The following is a 19,287-nucleotide window of genomic DNA, read 5'->3' as shown; positions in this document are numbered from 1 at the left end:
CAAATTTTCTTTTTGGGGGGGCGGGGGTGGTACGCACACACCAAGAGGCAACACTTCTCTAACATGAAGATCTTGGACATGGGAGCCCAAACCCATCTAAACTGCACCCTGTAACTGCTGCATCCAGCAGAGAACAGACACGAGAGTTCATTTAGCAGCTATTTACTTGCTGGGAAAATAAAAATGTATTGCGCATGTGCTGAGGGGGAAGTCAGAGAGACAAGAGAGCAGGACGAGTGATTGTCCTGAAAGCTTCAAAGAAAACAAGCAGTGCAGCATGTTAGAGAAAGGATTCCTCCCAACCGCTGGCTCAGAAGAGGTGTCACCTCAGCCCTGGAGCCCCAGAGAGAACAGGCAGCAAAGGACCTGGAGCTTAGTGGCCCTGCCCCCCCCTTCCAGGCAGCTGGCTCATTGTGTCCTCTTGAGGGACTGTGAGCACGGCCCCCAAAACACTTGAACAGAGAATCTTCCGGCAGCCAGCGGCAAAGGCACAAGGAGCCCGTGGCCTGCAGCCCAGATCTCCATCTGCGCACACACCCTGCGCCAGGGTCTGCGCGGGCCACATCTGTCCTGGGCCCCGCCCAGGAGTGTGCTGGAGCCAGGTCACAGCAGACCAGGAGAGCCTGAAACTTGCAGTAACATTGGGAGCCAGCTGCTAAACACAGCCAGTTAATGCAATGACAGAAACTTACAGTGAGTTATAGTGAAAACACAGGTGACGAAATACTCAGAACTCATCACTTCCTACTTATTTCCCCACATTCACTGTTATCTAGGTTTCTGATTATTCATGACTATTGTATTCGCACACGGGAATGATGCCCTACTACTGGGCGTCTCCTCCCAACTCCACATTCATGACATCATGTTAATAGCTTGAAATTAGCCTCACTGGAAGTATTTAGACCGAGGAGATTGGCAAAACACTACAAATCTGGGCGTGATTTATTGTCAGGTCAGTGGGATCTAGATCAGAAGTCTGAAAACTATCCAGCCCAATGCCTGTTTTTCGTAAATAAAGGATTTTTCCCTCATTTTATTTTTATCGAGGTAAAATTCACGTGCAAATAAAGTTTTATTGGAACACAGCCACATCCATTCATTTTCATATTGTCTATGGATGCTTCTGCATTATAAATAAAGGTAGAATTGTTACAGACTCTGTATGGCCCAGAACATTTACTATCGGGCTAACAAACAGTTAGCCAACCCCTTGGGGTTTAGATCTAAGAAAGTGATGGAGAAAATGCTAATAATGCAGATGAAACTTAACAGCGTATCGTGTCTGTAGCCATTATATTAGGAATTGCACAAACAATCGGGGAAATATTCTACTATTTGAAAACTATTATCTGATTCAGCAAAGACATCACACGACTCATTAATATAAACAAAAATATCAATCAACATTCATGTCCGAATTACACTCAAAAGTTGACTGTAATACAGAAAGTTCAGCAAAAATCAATGAAAGCAGTCTATGGGAAAGAACTGGCTGCACAGAATTGACAATAGAGTGTCGTGTATTTCGTTATTTGTAAACTGTATGCTACCCATCCTTTATAAACTTCTGTGTATATGTATATGCGTACTTTTTACCCTAGAGAACCCACCGTCAAACATTTACGGGCACACCATACAAAGTAAATCAAAGTTCTTCATTATTTCAAAGTACTTGAAAGAGCATTTGAATTAAACTAGAATCCATTTGTATTACTGTATGTCAACGTTACATATAAATGAAAAGAGGGAGGAACCTGGCTTCTTTAGAAATGCCAATGACTGTAAATTACTAAATGTTAACTAAAAAACCGGTTCTACGTTTTATTGTCTCCATACACAAACAGGATTTCTCCATAGTGATGATCAAAGTCTAGCAAAATCTAACCTAATCTGAGGTTTGTTCATGGACACAGTGCCCCCTTTTATGTTTCCAAATCAATGTTATTTGGAAAGTCAATACAAGTTCAATATTTAATACATTCCCTACCACTTTATACTTTGCTTTTCTTATCATTATACTAAAGAAATGCAATGCTCCTGCCTTTCCCTCCAGTTGACGTAAGGGGTGGCGATGTCTATTCTCAGCACACAGCGTCCTAAGTGACAGTGGTGTGACACTGGTTTGGAAGGGGCAGAGGGAAGTTTTCCAAGAAAGAGATGGTCAGGCTTAGCCTAGAGCTGGAGGAAAAGAGGACGAATGGAGAACTGACATTTTGGCGGTTGAGCCGCTAGGACTTCCAGGGGGAAAGCAGGAAGCACGAGTGACTCAGGAGTTTGAAGGAGCCACAGGTACAGCTTCATCATCTAGGATGCAAACCTGGAGCCCACGCACGTCCTCTGTCCTGCTGGGCTGGACCCCAGTCCCCCGAGAGCATGGAGAATGTGGGTCCATGACTGGTGGACGTGGCTGGAGTCAAGCATTGAGCATCCCTGCTCTGAACCTCTCAGAAACACGAGAGAGGAAACACTCTCCTCTCCACCGCAGCACACGGAGGCCCCGTGACCCACTCCACACCTGATTGCTCTAAATAGCTCCTGAGTGCTCTTCAGGCTAAAGTAGTCTACTTCTGTTTTCATTTTTTTACTGTTTAATTGAAAAGACAACAGAGTATAAGAAAAACAAAACCGAAAACTGTTCCTACTGCCCCCATACAAGTGCTTCCCATTTTCCCCAAAGTGCTAGTTTTTGTGCCCCTCCCAGTGTGCGCAGCTGACAACGCTCCCGCTTCATCAGGTCAGGCCTGGCCATTTCACCACAGAGCCTCCGGATTGTTCTTCACGCGTCTGTGCTGTGGGACCCAGTGGGTGCGCCAGGCTTCCTAAGCTTCTCCCATGCCGTTTCATTCATGACATTAATGATTATTACATGAATATATCCATCAACACTGCTATTAAAAATCATCATACATCTGTAAATAATTTCCAAGAGTAAAATGACTAGATCAAAGGACATGAACATGGCTATGCCTCTTGCTACAGACCGTGTTGCCCCAAAAATAAGACCTTGCTGGACACTCAGCTCTGTAAGACCCGGTCTTATAAAATAAGTAATATAAGACCGGGCCTTATGGAATATAATATAATATAATACAATATACGACTGGGTCTTATATTAATTTTTGCTCCAAAAGACACACTAGAGCTGATTGTCCAGTTAGGTCTTATTTTCAGGGAAATATGGTAAATAGTTTCCAAAAGGGAGAAGTATGAAGTAGCTCCTGGGTCCTGCCAGCAGAGTGGTGTGGGTTGAGGGGAGTGGGGTGGGAGATGGGCCCAGTCTTGATTACCTGCCAATGCCATTTCTTCCCACATTTCTGAGTACAACATGTATTTTCTGATTATTAATGACAACATTTCTCTGTCCGGTGATATCTGAGCTCTTGCGATTGTTAATTCTGAGTACATTCTCCATTAAGAAAGGACACTGCTTCCTAAAGACAATTTTGCACAAATTTATTCTGATCACCCCCATTTGCAACCACAGTACAGAGGGACTCAGAATAGTTCAGGGGAGTTCCACCCCAAGCACCTCTTCCAAAGAAGCGTGCCTTTCCTTCCGCAAGTCTGGGATTTTGTTCTACAACCAATTTCTTCCTGTTTCTCCCCCAGGGAGCTTTTTAGAATGTGTAAAGTTATACAGTGCTGTCTGGTAACTGCTCACTGCTCACACTAAAGGGAAGAATATCTTTGAGAAAACACTGGCATCTGTGAAAACCTAAGTTAAATATACAAACTCCTCCAAGGAGAATAACCTTCCCCACCCCCAGAAACGTGGAGAGGTACCTACTATGTCCCCAGCAATTTCCCTTCAGGCATTATTTACCCTTCAGTAGGGTAGGGCTTGTCCTCACTTAATAAAGGACAGCAAATGTGACAGACTGACAGCAAGTAACTGATGTGATTTGTCCAAGGATAAATACCTCAGAGACAGATGTAGAGATTTGAACCCAGATCTAACTCAAAACCCTTGCATATTAAATACTTTTCTTTCGTTCGCTCCTTCTGTCTGTCTGTCCGTCCGTCACTGTCTTTTATGTGCGGTGGGGGGTGCTCAGGATTTCTAGTTGGTTGTTAACCTCATTCACCAAGCTACACTAGTGAAGGCTTTCTTCTCCACTCGTGCATGGAGCTGACATGGCTCAGAGGCTTGAGAGCCACGGGAGAAACTAAGACCAACTTGCCAGGGAGAGGTTGGGACCCAGAGGGTGACTGGGAGGGGACAGGAGCCCCATCCTGCATCCCCATGCCAGCCCAGGCACAACCTCCTCCCCCACGTCCCATGTGGAAAAAGACAACACAGCCCAAAGCTCTCACCCAAAGCACAGTGATCCAAAGCCCTCAAAGTGCACTATTCAGTTCAGGTGAGCATTAAAATTAAACAGAAATTGAGGGGTTGGCCAGGCAGCTCAGGTGGTTGGAGCGCCAAGGTCGCGGGTTCGATTCCCACATGGGCCAGTGAGCTGCGCCCTCTACAGCTAAGATTGTGAATAACAGCTCTCCCATGAGCTGGGCTGCTGTGAGCAGCCTGAGGTTGGGGTGAGCTGCTGTGAACTGCTGTGAGCTGCCATAGGCTACTGTGTGCTGCCAGGAGTGGCCGGTGGCCATCGTGAGCGGCCAGCAGCCATCGTGAGCGGCCAGCAGCCATCGTGAGGGGCCAGCAGCCATCGTGAGCGGCCAGCAGCCATCGTGAGGGGCCAGCAGCCATCGTGAGCGGCCAGCAGCCATCGTGAGTGGCCGGCAGCCGATGTGAGCTGCCATGAGCCATTGTGAGCAGCCGAACAACGACCGGCAACCGACTCCCTCAGCCAGGGAAGCACAAAGCTCACAATACCAGCAAGGGCCAGGGAGCTGTGTCCTACACAACTAGACTGCGAAACAACGGCTTGAATCGGAGTGGGGGTTGGGGAGTGAGGCGGAAAGGGGGAAAAATAAACAGAAATTGAAGTCAGTTCCTCATTCTCACCAGCCCTGTGAGGTGGCTCACCGTGCACATGTGACTGCGGCTCCACACTGGACGGCGCACAGAGGACTGATGCTCTGGGAGCAGGAAAGGGCGCCACAGGCTTCTGGCACACCCCTCCCGTGTGCAGTGGGTGCAGTGCTGCCTCAGAAGGAAAGCAAAGGCTCTGAGCTCGGCTCAGCAGCTTCTGAACCTCGCTCAGCCCCGGGCTCACCTACAAAAGGGGTGATACCTAACAGAGCACAGTGAGCGTTGATGCTGTGCTCCGCCACGCTGTTTGCCGTTATAGCTCAAAGGTGCAGTCCCTGCGGAGACAGCCCTTGTGAAGACGACACTAGAAGGCCCTGAGCAGTTGATCTGAGTAGGCTCGTTAGGGGACTGCATGAGGTCCAGGCTGAACGTCAGCTGCAGGTCTCTTACCCGCGGACGCACGAATGCCCCCTCTGCTCCATCCAGCTCCATGGCCCCGGGCAAGGACAGCCTCCCGCACTTTCCCCTCACATGTAACACACAGTACCAGCTCCCTCAGGGTCGTCTCGGTGACTACACAGACGCTGGGCACTGTACCAAGCCCATCCGCAGGCTCAGCCTCTCAGGATGACAGCACAGGTGATGGCACCGACAGCCCCACGGCACCGATAAATAGAGCAAAGCCTGGAAACATTAAGTGATTCGCCCTAAGGCCATAGCACAGCTGGGGTTCAGGTTTCAGAACCCTCTGCTGTGGGGAGTCCTGGCTCAGGCTTGGCCTGAGGGAGGGAGGAGGCTGGTGCTCTCCTGTGGGACTAGGCTGTAGGGGTTCCCCATGCCACTGAAGGGAGCTGGGTAAGTACTGCAACACCCACAGCTGCCCACCTCCTTCCCTGGGTCCTATCGCCAGCATCCAGAATCTCGACTCCCCAGAACTGAGCACCACACTCAGGACAGGCTCAGTGTCAGAGTGCTGACTGCGCCACTACGGCTCCAAGAGAACCCACAAACGATAGAGGGACCCCGATGGGCTGAGGTCTGGAGAGGGCCAAGCAGCCATCAAAGGCAGGAGGGCAACCTCCAGGGAAGCAGCCACCCCAACCCCAATACTCCTTTGCAAAGCAGCTACCCTGCCGCGGCCCCAGCAAACCTGACTCTTACCCGAACCCAGCGTGGTCCTCCCAGGTGACCACTCCTGTGCTCATATGGAGCCGGAAATCACAGAGGAACCACAGCCATTCGGACACTGGTCACTGGCCCTAATAGAACGCACAAACTCACTACGCACCAGCAGGAAAAGAACCAAGTGGTGCACGGGACACACGCATGTCACACAGGTTAAAGGTGCTGCAAGAAAAATCGGACCAAGATGCCAGGAACAGCCAACAGACAGTGCTCCTGGGACAGCTGGCACTGGCCTTGCTGGGCCCAGACCCTGGAGGCAGGTAGGAAGGGAAGGAGAGAGGGAGAAATGAGGGAGGGTGGGCCACCCAGATGGGAGCACACAGCAGGTCAGAGAGGACTGATCAGCAGCTGAGCATGGGTGGGGAGAGGGGGCACGAGGGATGGCTGAGCCCAAGTCTGGGGTACAATGTGCTGTGCTGATTCTGTCTAAAGCCTTTTGGTTACAACTGACAGAAAAGCCAGCTCAAATGGGCTTCATCAAGAAAAGAAACCACTGGGGCTGGCGCGTTAGCTCAGTTGCTTGGAGCGTGGCGATAATAACACCAAGATTGCCGGTTCAATCCCCGCATAAGCCACTGTGAGCTGTGTCCTCACTAAAAAAATAAAAAGAAACCACTGGCTCCCCTAGCTGAAAAGTTCAGAGCAGGGCTCACCTTGGGCCATGGTGACTTAGTCCCCCTCTCTAGACTGGTCTCACTACTGAGCAGGCAGCAGATCCCAAAAGTGACCTACTCCCATTCTCGCCCATTCAAGCCTCCTCAACTAAGGCAGCAGAGGGCTAAAACTTTCATGGGCTTTGATTGGCTTAGAGGCTCATCCTTGAACCAATCACCAACCAGGAAGACGCAGCCCCATGATTGGCTAGTTCCCAGTCACTGACCTTCCTTTGGACATGGACCAGAGGGAGGAAGGGTGGGGACAGGAAGGGAATGACAGCTGGATGCTCAAGCCTATTAGTAGCTGCCACGCATGTCAGCACCCAGGATAAGTCAGGCCTGGGGCCATGTCCCCTCCTCAACAGCCTTCCTAAGCATCTATGTACAGCCTCCTGAGAAAACTATGGCTGCAAACTTACCCTCGTCCAAGGCTGCAGGGGGAACAGCAGTGTCAAGATTCCAACTCAGTTCTGCCCAACGACAAAGCCCAAGTTTCCCACCCCGAATGTCTTCACTCTATGCCCCTAAAGAACTCCGACTTTCTCCAGTCAGCCACACGGCCCTAAGAGAGGGGATGAAACATCGCAGTCTGTTTTCACGCCCTCCCTCTGCAGCTGGTACGGAGGGGAGAGCAGGAGGCAGGGAACCTGTAAGCGGCTGCACGACACATCCCTGGAGATCCTATTTGCAGGAAGGGGGCCACCAAGGGGAGAGGACCCCAGGGTGGCTCTGAAGTGGCCTGAAGAGCGATGGCACCACCAGCTGACAGAGCGCCGTACACCGGAGGCAGGAGGGAAGCAGGTGTATCGGCTTTGGAATGGGCTGCTTGCACATCCAGGACAGCAGGGGGCTGGGGCCGTGGCTCTCAGAGCACCTGGGGAAAGTCTCAAATGCCAGACAGGGGCCCAAGCAGTGCAGGGCGGAGCTAAAATGCTCAGGGGGAAAGAGGCACTGTGGGCAAGGGGTTTGGAGAGACCAGAAAGGCCAACACAGCAAGGTGCAAGGGGGCCACGGATGAAGGGTACCGCTCAGTGCTAGGCCTCAGGCCTCATTCATTCCACGGAGGTACATTCAGCACTGATTGCAGCAGGCACTAAGGATGGCACGGTGACCCAGGAAGACCGTCTGGAGTGACAAACACAAGCACATCCTCATGCTCAAGGTTGGCTCACCTTACGAAGCAGATGCCACTTCCTACTTCCCAATGTGTGGGGGCACAGCACCCAGCAGATAGCAAACTATGTCCACCCTGTTCCTAACACAGGCGTGTCAGCCCCGGGTGCAGGCAGGTGCCCTGTCCCCGGACGGAGCAGGCGCTGACAGGCCGGGCCAGGAGAAACCCGAAGACAGCCCAACTTCCACCCCCTTTCTGTCTGGCCACAGGGAAGGGGTACAGCAGCTGGGGGCACCTATTGCTTTCGCCTGCACAGCAGACCCTGCTTCTTTTGCTAGCTCCTCCCTGACTTCCTGTGGGTACTGCCACTTTCCTACAAGGCTCCCTTCACCCCACCCCCAGGCCAAGCCAGGCTGATTCTCCAGTTTTCAAACTGGAAGCAAGCAAGTGAATCCGTTCCTGAAGGGATGAGCCTTCAAGAGATCAAACCAAGAAGCTGCTGTGTTTCTCACCTCATGGAAGAAGTACGTCCAGAAGACAGAGACAGGCGTGCGCGCCCACGCACACACTCGCGCGCGCGCACATACACACACACACTCACACACGCTGCCAAGGACAAAAAAAACCCAGAAATACTGTTTCCCTCTCAGTTCCCCCACCCCAATTTCAATCCCAAATGGCACTTTGACTCAGTGATGCGAGGAGGGGAGAGGTTACAAGCAAAGGCAGGATGACCTCGCAGAACACCTGGTAGTGGGGTGGGGTGGGGGGTGATGCTTCTGCCCTTTGGTGAGAAGTTAGGCTCCTGCAATCGATGGCAACACTGGCTTATCCACCGACCTTCAAAGTGAGAACTCTAAATGCTTGAAAAGTTCCTTTAAAATAGAAATGAAAGTGAAATATTCATCTACAAACCTTTTCCCCAGTCGCACGTAAAACGGAACATGTGACCCACTTCTGTCACTGCCAGGCTGTCAGTATCCAGCAGAGGAGCAGACATCACCCACTTCAGGTGCTTGCTGAGAGTCCACCAGAAACGCAGGGAGGGAAAAATGGAGAAGGCCATGAAAATCACCTGACCCTACCTAGCCCTCAGTTACCTAAGGGGAAGAAGCCAGGCCCGGAAATGCAGGCACCAGCTTCCGGTTACGCAGGTAAACCAGGGGAGGGGACAGACAAGAGGAAATGGGCAGGACAGTAAGATCCCACCAGACCTCCCAGACCCAGACTGGGGCCAGTCCATGCCTATGAGCTGAGAGGACATAAGTCCAAAGAGCTTGACTCTTGCCTGGGTCGTGGGCACCGCCTTCTCATGACTATAGGAGCCTGTGTGTTCTGCGCCTCCTGCACTGCGTCACCTCCCCGGCCAAGCCTGGCCCAGGCAGCTCCTGCAACACCAGGAGAGCTCATGGGGACAGGGGCACAAGCAGCCCTGTGGCCAGCTCTCTGGGACTCCTGAGTGCTCCCCAGCCCAGGATGGGGTCGGAAGCTGTAACCTGCACCTGTGCACATACAAGGTAACAGCAAGGTGCCCAAGTGGGACCACAGGCAAGTCAGACTGCAGGACCCATCAGAAGGAATGGTTATTCAGACCCTGTGCTGTGACCTCCCTGCAGCCAAACCACCCCATCAGACTCTGGATCTTACATTTCATTTACACCCATTTGGCCATCTGGACCCCAGTCGCCCAGGCCCAGCATTTCGCCCCACTATGTGATGGCACTATCATCAAAGAGGTGATTAGACCAGCAAGCTCCCGGGAGACCAGGCCAGCTTGCTCCGCGCCCCACTACCCACTTCTCCCACGAACAGACCCTAGACCCTTGATGTCTCTCTCCTGGGGCATCCCCTCTATTCTGGGTCTGTCCGGGTAGAACTAACACCATGCCCAGATTTAGGGGTGAACCAACCAACATAGCCTGCTAATTCCAGCAAAGCCTAAGGGCACCAAAAAAATTCTGCTGGTGCTTCTGGAAAAAAAAATCACCTGCTGTCTCTTCCCGGGACGACATGGGTGAATCCTGAAGGGGCAGGGGCTGGGGGGAAGACACAATACTGTGTGAAGGCAACACTATAAAAGATGGAACAGAGAGATGGTCTTTGAGTGACATGAGCACACCAGCACCTTTACTTCTTAAGCTCCTGTCATGAGCACAGGGCTACCCACCCCACCCACCCCCACCGGGAGGAGGCCCGCTAACTGAATTAGGAAAGGAAGTAGAAAACAGGTGTTCTGCCAGCAACTACCTAACTCAACACTGGAGGCAAACAATGAAACAATCAGCGGAAAGGGTCAACTGTTCCTATATTACATATCTACACACTAGTATCACTCACTCCAACAGGCAGCACGAGAAAGCCAGCTTGCCAACTGCTTGCCCAGCACAGGCAAGAGGCACCGAGCAGGGTAAATAAAGTTGGGAAGTGGCTTCTAGCAAGGTTGGCCTTAACAAGAGGAGGGGATCAGCCGGAGAAAAGATGTGGACACCACAGCCTAACCCGAGCTGGGCCATGGACCTGATGGCAAGAGGGGTCAAGAGAGCTAATTTGGGATGGAGGATATCAAAGTAAGCCATCGGGGAGAAGAACCACCCAGCTCCCAGTGTGTGCAGGCAGAGCTGCAGCCAGCCTGGCAGGTCAGGAGGCTGCCCAGAGAGCCAAGTCTCACCAGGGATGTGGGTAGGGGACGGAGCTAGAGGTACCAGCAGGGCAGAAGGGCCACCTACGGGGCCCAGTGCGAGCTGTGGTCACACGTGCCTGAGCCCTCCATCAGTAACTCACCTGACTGCTCTCATCTATACCGACCGTGTTTCCCCGAAAGTAAGACCTGACCGGAAAATAAGCCCCAGCATGACTTTTCAGGGGAACATCCCCTGAACAGAAGCCCCAATGCGTCTTTTGGAGCAAAAATGAATATAAGACCTGGTCTTGTTTTTGGGGAAACACGGTAGAATCCCCCACCACTGCCACGGCCAGCCACCGACATCACCACTGTGCACACAGCGACGAGCGACTGGGGTCTCCGCAGCAGCCACTTTCTGATCCTGACAAATGAAACCCAGGGGGAAGGAGTGTCCAGGAAGGGTCTGGTTTGTCACATGACCGAAAAGGGCCAAAAGGGCCCAAAGTGGCATGTGAGCAGTGTCTCCTGGGAACAGCGCAGGCTGGGATCTAAGATCACAAGCCCTCTTTCCGTCGGGGTAAAAAATGCCGGCCGAAAACCAAAAAGCAACAACCGCCTCACACCTCTCCCTCGGCCAATTCAAGAGCAGCACAAAGCATTTCCTCCTGGCCCAGAATAAAAACCGCCTGTAGAATCTCGCATAAGGATCCTGAGACCGGGCAGGAGAGTTGAGTACCTGCCTTGTAGCCACTGCGCTCCCATGGTGACAGGAGACACCGCGGCAGGTGGGTGCGGAATGCGGGATGGGCTCCAATCCAGAGGGACCCTTTCTAGCTGTGTGCCCGCTTAGCCTTTTTCCACACCAGCACAGCACCTGCCTCCCTGGGTTGTTGTACAGATCAAATGAGTTTTGAACCTGTGAGAAGGGCTGAAAATTACAGCACCTCATACCTGCTCAAGGTTGACAGCCAGTTCCCAAGATCAGCCCTTTTCACATGAAGATCAACAAGCATCTGAGCACCCAGTGGCTGGGAAGTTCTAGGTACCTGGGAAAGAACTCATGGTCCTCGACCAGGGAGCTTGTGATCCAAGAAAAATGTGATTAACAAGACCTCTTATCAGCAGGAATGTAGGTTTTAAGTTATGTGCAGCGCCGGAGGGAGACTCTCTTAGATTGAAGCAGGAAAGGTTTCTGGAAAAGGGAGAGCACTTGGGATGGGGTGGGGGCGGGGCAACAGACCACAACAAACAGGAGGTGCAAGGTTCCCATCAGAGGTGTCACACAGACACGGGCAGCTCGCAGGTTTAAGTAAATGCTGTTTGGATGACAAGATACAACTTCATTTCAAAGCACAGCTAGATTAGCTTCTGTCCTTGAATTTTCTCAAAAAAAAAAAAAAAAAAAAAAGAAAGTAAAACAAACAAACCAGCTACTCAAAGTACACCTGTTGTTATGTGGAAGTTCCTGAATGTTTCTGATCATAAAAATGGATCCTGACAGACAAAAGGTTAGTCATAAGCCACAGGCTAGAAGATTTTAAGGGGGAAAAGTTGTAGGAACTGGGCAGGAAATGGAAATGGCAAAACTTAACATTTAAAAACACTTCATGTTTGTGAGGTTAAAACTCAGAAGATGCACTCGAGTTCAATTTCCATGCTGGGCACTGCTTGTTGGGGGCAGGGGGAGACTGTGCTCAGTAAGCCAGCTGGCTTCTGAGCCATCCAGCACTGGGTTTAGGCCCAAAGCTGCCAACAGCCTGCTCTGCGACACGAGACAGATTACTTATCTCTGCTCGCCTCTAAAATGAAGTTCAGAGAAGCAACCAGGAGGCGAAGCGCTCCACACTGTTCCTGGCCCACAGCACGTGCTCACTTCAGAGCCTCCAATGGATGAAGACAGGAAACTTCACTGGAGTCCTAGGAGCACACTCCAAAGCTCCGAACCCCATCTGCCCCGCAGTGGCACCTCACCTGACGTGACCCTTCTCCTTTTTAGCAGGCTCCACACACACACTCAGAATCTCCAGGAACTCATGGATCAGGAGTCTGGGAGTCCAGACAGAGGGCCCAGGTGTGTCTGCACCCCCCACCTGGCATGGTGGCCCTGGACTGTTTCCAGTCAGCTCCAGCGATAATCAAGAGCTCCCCAAAATACAGCAGGCCTTCCCCCCCCAAAGAACTCCTGCCGCCCGCTCCTGGGTTTGCCTCCAAAAGCCACACAGAGCACACCTAACACCAGGATACAACAGCACTTCAAATACTTGAAACCAGCCTCCAGGCCCTTCACAAAACCTGACACCTGCCCCTTTCCCATCCAGCTGCTGAGAGAGCAAACCATTCAAGACTTGCCAGCTATTCCTCCAAACTCTCCGTTCCTCTGGGGTCAGAGATGAACCAAGAACTGACCTCCTATACCTGACCGTAAAATGTTTCATTCTGAAAACTCACATGATGAAGGATTCTAGAAAGCCCTTTTACGATCTTAAGAATTCTAAATCATCTTTCAGTGAGATGCACGAAGAACTGTTTCATTTGGACCTGAGAGCTGCAGCCCTGTATGGCTGCCCTGAGCCGATTCCCTCCACCAAACAGCGCATGTGCACACTCTATGCCTGCCCTCCTCCCTGCAAGGGAGGCTCCAGGGCCCCCGAGGATAGGGCCACGCGTGTCCAGGTCTGCACCCTGCGTACTCAGCACATAAGCACTTGCTAGAAATGTTTATTCAACGGCTGAGCCACTTTCTTCAGTTTTACCGTATTTCTCTATAAACGGCATGTATCAATTGGTAATTGAGATGTAAGTGTATTGCCTCCCAAGACCTGGAATTCATTCCGAGTATTTTTAAACGAACGCAGCATGCAGAATATTGGTCGGCCTTCCTTATGCAGGAAATGCTCCCCAGTTCGTGGAGTCCTTACGTCAATTCTTGCTCCATTCTACACGTGTGCCCCGAGAGTGGAAAGGAGCTACTTCAGAAGGGGGCTCTGAGCGCGGGCACGCACACCGAGGCCTGACTGAAAACGCGCTGCCTACGCTGCCACCTGCTGAACCAACCGCCAGCTCAGTCACCCCTTCTGCCGACCGGCTAGTGGGCCCCCAGAGGAACACGCAGCCCCAGGACAGCCCACCACCAGGCAGAAAAAGGAAAAGCACAACTTCTACGGACAGAGATAAAGCCCACAGCTTCCAGAAGGCAATGTACAGCGGGGGGTTGGACCGGAGACCCACCCGCTGGGCTACCAGAGATCAGGCTGGGGCCTGGTTCTGGTTAAACTGAGAAGACCCACAAGCAAGGCACCGGCGAGGACGGCTCCCCTCCGTCACCCAACCCCAAGCCTGGCACCCTTGAGGTATGTGTCTGGCCACACACAGCGGCATCTCGAGCCCAGGAGCCCAGGTGACTATGGCGTCTTTTTAAAACTGTATCAGGACAAAAGTCCCTGCCCACAGGCTGATCTTGGACAGTCCTCCAGGCCTCTGTGACCTCCGGCCGGGACAACATACTGAGCTTAAAGCCACCCCTGAGGACTGCCCGGACAGCTCCGTGAAGACGGAATGTGAAGTCCACCTTCTAGGGGAGAAAGAGAGTCACAACATGGGCACACACCTGCTTCACTACAGACACTGTTACCTGCCGTTCTCCCACCGTCATAAAACGCCACACTGCTGCCCTCATAGAGCCTGCTCACAGTATAAAGAGCAAAAACAGGAATATGACTGCATTTGGGCAACAGAGTCATCAGGCAGAGACATGTTCAGATTTCACATCCTCTAATACATTGGAGAGAATCAGAGCCAACAGCCTTCCATTTCACAATTTAGCAGAGTCCTCTTTCCTGTAGACCCAATGGCGTTTTGAGTTCACATCAGAAGTGCTACAATCTGGAAGCAGAAAACAAAGCTGGAACAGACTCATGAAAAGGTCCATGTCTGCGGGCAGTTGCCACACCAGTGTGGTCTGGCCCAGGACTCTCTCCGTCCCTGACAGAAACCTTAAGATGTTTCTGGAACAAGCTGCCTGATATTATCAACCCATGCGATCTATCACAGGTAAATCTAACTGAACTGGGAATCACATATAAATTTGTGCAGGAGAGAAGAGGCTCCCCCAGGTTTTCTTACCAGCTCACAGATGCTGTCCTCTTGAGCCACCTCAGAAGCCATCTCTCCACTTTTGAGAGCAGAGTGGTGGCGTTTAGAGTTGGAAGCACGTCACTTAATAACTTTGGGTAAGTCCCTAACATTAGGGCGGTCACCTCACATGAAGTCAGAAAGAAACAAAAGCATCTTGTCCTCTCTCAGCCATAGGAGACACTAAGCAGCACGTGTCACTGTGCAAAAAGGGGGGACCAGTCACTCAGCCCACTTCCCTGACAGGCTGCGGGGGAGGCAGGCGACGCTGCCGCACCGCGCCGCGTGAGGTGTGCATCTCTGGGGAGCATTTTGTTCGAATTGTGTTCTTTTACCAAGTTCACACCATGCACGTGGCATTCAAATAAAAACGTTCTACAACAATTCACGTTCGTCTCGGCTGCCCCTTTCACACCCTGAACCCCAGATCCAGAAGGAGCTTGGCGGGACATGTCCTCCAGTTTCCAGTCCCACTTTGCAGGTGAGGAACCTGCAGCGCAGCGAAGCTAAGCGGCACCTCAGCCTTCAAATTCCTAGGTGGGAAAATTATCCTTCTTGCATGTGCCTCTGCAAAGGTCACCTCCCCTTGGTACCTGGTGTCTGCAGAACGGCGAGAAAGAACATGGTTCCTAAGGTTTCTCGCTGGAGAGCGTGCCCACTGGGAGGCATTTACACAGCTGTCCAGGGCAAGTTCAAGTTCCTCTTCCCACAGTGGCTTCTCGGGGCTCTCCCTGCTCTGAATACAGCGACGCTCACCTGCCTTGAGCAAGGCCTGCCTTGTGCTGTTATTCCGCTTGTCGTGGGGACAGACTTTTCTCAGATGACAGACGAACATTCGTTCCTTGTGGCTCTACAGAGTTCTGCATTAGAATATTCCCTGACTGAACTCTGGGGCCTACAGCAGTCACAAGGGCTTTGTGGTGACAAGGGTTCAAACGTACCTCCTCAGTCATAGGTTCAAGAAAGATTCTACGAGTCAATTTAACCAGCACTTAGAAGGTCCACCTAATGCTTCTGCTCTGAGGGAGAAGATAAACGAACCGTGCTCATGAAGACTGACTCTGGTCAGGAAGACAAAGCCCGAACTTGTGTGAATCAGTGAGTGTCCCATACAAACAGGAACCTAATCACCTGCTGAGAAGACTGAGCTGCAGGGGAGTGACTCTGATTTCTGGGCAGGAGAAGACACTGCCCTCAACTTTATCCACAACCAAGCAAGATTAAGCTGGAACAAATGCGCACACTGCACTTCAGATTTTCAACACTCTGGGCTGACGTACCATGAGAGAGTAAGATTTCAACTATTCTGAAAAACTGTTAGTTGCTTTCTGAAAAGGAGTGTAAAGGATTTACTTCAGTACTGAGTTGGCAGAAATTAACTCAGAACCTGCTGCTATAGAAATTCAAATACTCCAGAGGCTAGAATTTAGAGCAAAAAACAACTTTGCTCTTAAGAACTCCTTTGTCAAGGAGATGCTCAGTAAATGTGACTTTGTTACTTCCCTAACTTTTCAGATACTTGTGGATATTAGGTCAGCGGCTTGACATTAATTTTTCAAGCAAAAGCTGTTTGTTAACCATAATTGCATGTCCATAAAGGTAAGCTTTATATGACACAATTCTCTGTATTTTCTCTCAGAAGAGGTTTAATTTTAGTGTTGGCTCTTCAACTCTGTCCCCATTTTTTTCATGAGCATCTTAAATATGTGTCAACCAACTATCCAGAAGTGTTCATAATTGGGCAAAGCAGAGAAGAGCGCCCGTGCGGCAGCAATGCCTTGTTGGAGCTACCTTACTCTCACCTGGGCCCAGGTCAATCGTTAAGAAACTGCAGCGCTGTGGCTGCGCCTTCTCCATCAGTAACCTACTCTGCCAGATCTCTAAGTCTCTATACACGGTTTGAACCAAGCCACACTCCTGTCAAATGACTAGTAACAATGCTCACGGACACTAACAATGGCAGCATTTAAAGGACGCACTTTCCTCATCGCTCATATTCAAAGAGACAATTTCCCAATTCTATCAACTTATGTTACTAGGGCTCTAGCACACCTATCGCTAGAGTTGCCCAAAGTAAGCCACACGAAACATGAATTCCATGCTATGTAATACAGCCATGGGCTCATCTGAGTGTAATGTTTCTGCACACACCAGGGTACACGAAGCTGAGATTTGTTCCCTCCTCCTACTTCTGGCTAGCCCCTCTTCCTCCTCCACTTCTAGGAACCCTCTAGATTAGAGCCTTGGACAACACTACAACCCCTGAGGTCACTGCCCACCTAATCTGTAACATCGTGACCACCTGTCAAAGCACCTTCTGATGTCAAAGCGCCTTCTGATCCCAAAGCTCTCCTAGGTGGCATTAGGATCAGTGCTAATAGGTCAGCCACTCTCAGATACTCCAGAAGGCAAGCAAGCACATGGAATTCAAGAATTGCACTCTGACTCGACAAAAGATGCAAAAGTCACCAAGGCTATATTTTTCATGTCACTTGCTTTATCCTCTAATATTTCAGTGTTGGGAATTGCAGCGGCACCAGTTCCTGCAAAAATTCTGGGAGGTTTTATATAGCTTGTGCCTACTCCACCCCCAAAGTCCTAACAAAAATGTATACATTTGTTAAAGGCAATTTCCACCCAGCCAATCTTAATGGGGCCCGAAGACCAGGAATAAGAGAATTACTTATGATAGAGAAATCAGAGCCTTACAATTATCACAACCCCTCCAAAATTACCCAAGACAATTTTTTCTTGCATCTGCAGTATGTTAAAGTGGTTTCAGTGGCCACTTCCTGGTCTCCCAGCAAATGCAGGGGCTCACTTCATACCTGGATGTCATCCTCCTACTGCTTAACCTGCTCCTGCCACAGGGGAAAATGATGACCCCTATCACCAACAACCCCTTGGAGAATATGTGAGAACACAATGAGTCTTCCCCTACACACACGGAGGGGGGACAGGGGAGATCCCTCTGCAAACAGCAGCCTCCATGGAGGGTCATCTGACAAAGCGACACCCTGGGGTTAACCCTGTCATCTAGGTCAAAAACCACCTGGCTAGAACCTTCAGATGGGGGGAAGGGACAGCCGAAATAGGGTTCTTGAGCGAACCGGAGAGAAAACAATCACCTTTAATTCCCTACCCAAAAGTGGGGCTCTGGCTTGGTCAGAGACGCAATGGGCAGTTAGGCCCAGAAAAGCAGCATGAAGGATCCCACCCTCCCCAAGATCATCCTCCGTTGGCAGCGACTCGAAGAGGGACCCAGCAAAGACATGTCCATTCGCAGACCCGAAGGGACCTCTCCACGCGCGCCCTGGGGACCCGGCTAGGGGCAAAGCAGGCCGGGGGTTTCCTTCCGAAGCCAAGGTGCTTCCAGCAGGGAGAAGAGGGAAGGAGGACTTCCCTGATCACCCAGAAGGCCGAGACACCGGAGGCACGGGCTACCGGAGTCATACTCCAGCCACCAGTTGCTCCACAGTCTTTCTCCCTCCCCTCCCCCAGTCGAGAGGGCTTCCCGGGGGGTCTCAGGTCTCCGGAGAAGGGGAGGCGGGTAAGCTCCGACAGAAGCAGCAAGGGTCGTAGAACTCAAGCAGGAGGGAAGGAACAGCTCTGGCCTCAGCTCCCGTCTGTATCCTCCGCCCAGGCCGCACGTAAGCCTCGGCCTCACGTACCGAGCGCCGCCGGGCTGCCCGACCTGCCCCGGGCCCCGGCCCGGGGGACGAGAGGCCGGGATGGCAGCGGCCCTCGGGGGAAGGTGGGCCTCGGGCGGGTACCCGGGAACCCCGAGGGTGAGGGACACTGGGGAGGAGGAGGGTCCCGGGCCCACGAGGCCTCGGTCCTGGCCCGCGCGGCGGGTACTTACGTTGCTCTGGGGGTCGATGGCCTGCAGCAGCCGGTCCCTGATCTGCTGCGGAGACGCCGGAGCCGCTGTCATTGCCTGGGCGAGGCGGGGGGGGAGCGGCCGGGCCAGCGGGCGGGCGGGCTGAAGCGGGGGACGGGGGTCACTCACTCGCCGGCCTCCGGGAACGGAGCTTCATGTTCCCCGCGGCGCCGGGGGATGAGGGGGCGCGCGGGGTGGCGGAGAGGGGAGCCGGAGCCGGGGCTCGGGCCCGGGGCGCCGCCGCCACCGCAGGAGGAGGAGCCGCCGGAGCCGCCGCCGCTGCTGCCGCCGCCTCGAGAACCAAACTCCAGTGAGCTGCTCCTGCGCGGAGCACTCTGGGTAACCCGCGCCGCACGCAGCGTCGGCGCCACGCTGAGGAGGTTGGGAGATGGGGCGGGCGGAGACGCCGGGCTTGGGCGGGGCCACGCCTGGGTCACACCCCGCTCCTTTTACGCATGCGCGCACAGGCGCACTCGCCCACCGCGCAGTCCCCATCCCCTGCTCCGCCCGGGGAGCCGTTGGGAAACGGTTGGGCGGGGCAACGGTCGCCGCCTGGAGGCCCCGCCCCCACCCGGGCTGGGGATGCTGAAGTTCCCGACCCAAACGCGAGGTGCGCGCGGAGTCCTTGAACTCGGCGCTGCGGGTGCCCCCTCAGCTGTGCAGGGCGGGGAGGGCGGCGACAGCACCCCTCTTCGGGAAGAAAAGCCTTCCTTGCGCTGACAGAGGTGATAAGGGTCGCGGGCGGGAGAAGCTGCCAAGTTTTCC

At 52.4% G+C, this 19,287-nt stretch overlaps 1 protein-coding gene across 2 annotated transcripts in view; it reads right to left on the bottom strand.

Moving 5' to 3' along the window:
• The window catches only part of MED26 (mediator complex subunit 26), a 44,978-nt gene extending 26,141 nt beyond the window's left edge, over positions 1–18,837 (bottom strand). Inside the window, exon 1 of one of the 2 annotated variants that reach the window (XM_019736952.3) lies at positions 18,505–18,837. In XM_019736952.3, coding sequence (XP_019592511.1) covers positions 18,505–18,576 — 72 coding nt within the window. In that variant the 5' untranslated portion in view covers positions 18,577–18,837. Of the gene's footprint in view, positions 1–8,803; positions 8,925–18,504 lie in introns of those variants that run through there. The other variant, XM_019736958.3, reaches the window with a different exon arrangement.
• Positions 18,838–19,287: the final 450 nt, after the last annotated feature.

The sequence above is a fragment of the Rhinolophus sinicus genome, chromosome 15, assembly GCF_057876585.1.
Source record: "Rhinolophus sinicus isolate RSI-liver-muscle chromosome 15, RSI-T2T, whole genome shotgun sequence".
NCBI lineage: Eukaryota > Metazoa > Chordata > Mammalia > Chiroptera > Rhinolophidae > Rhinolophus > Rhinolophus sinicus.
This window is presented reverse-complemented; position numbering and strand designations above follow the sequence as displayed.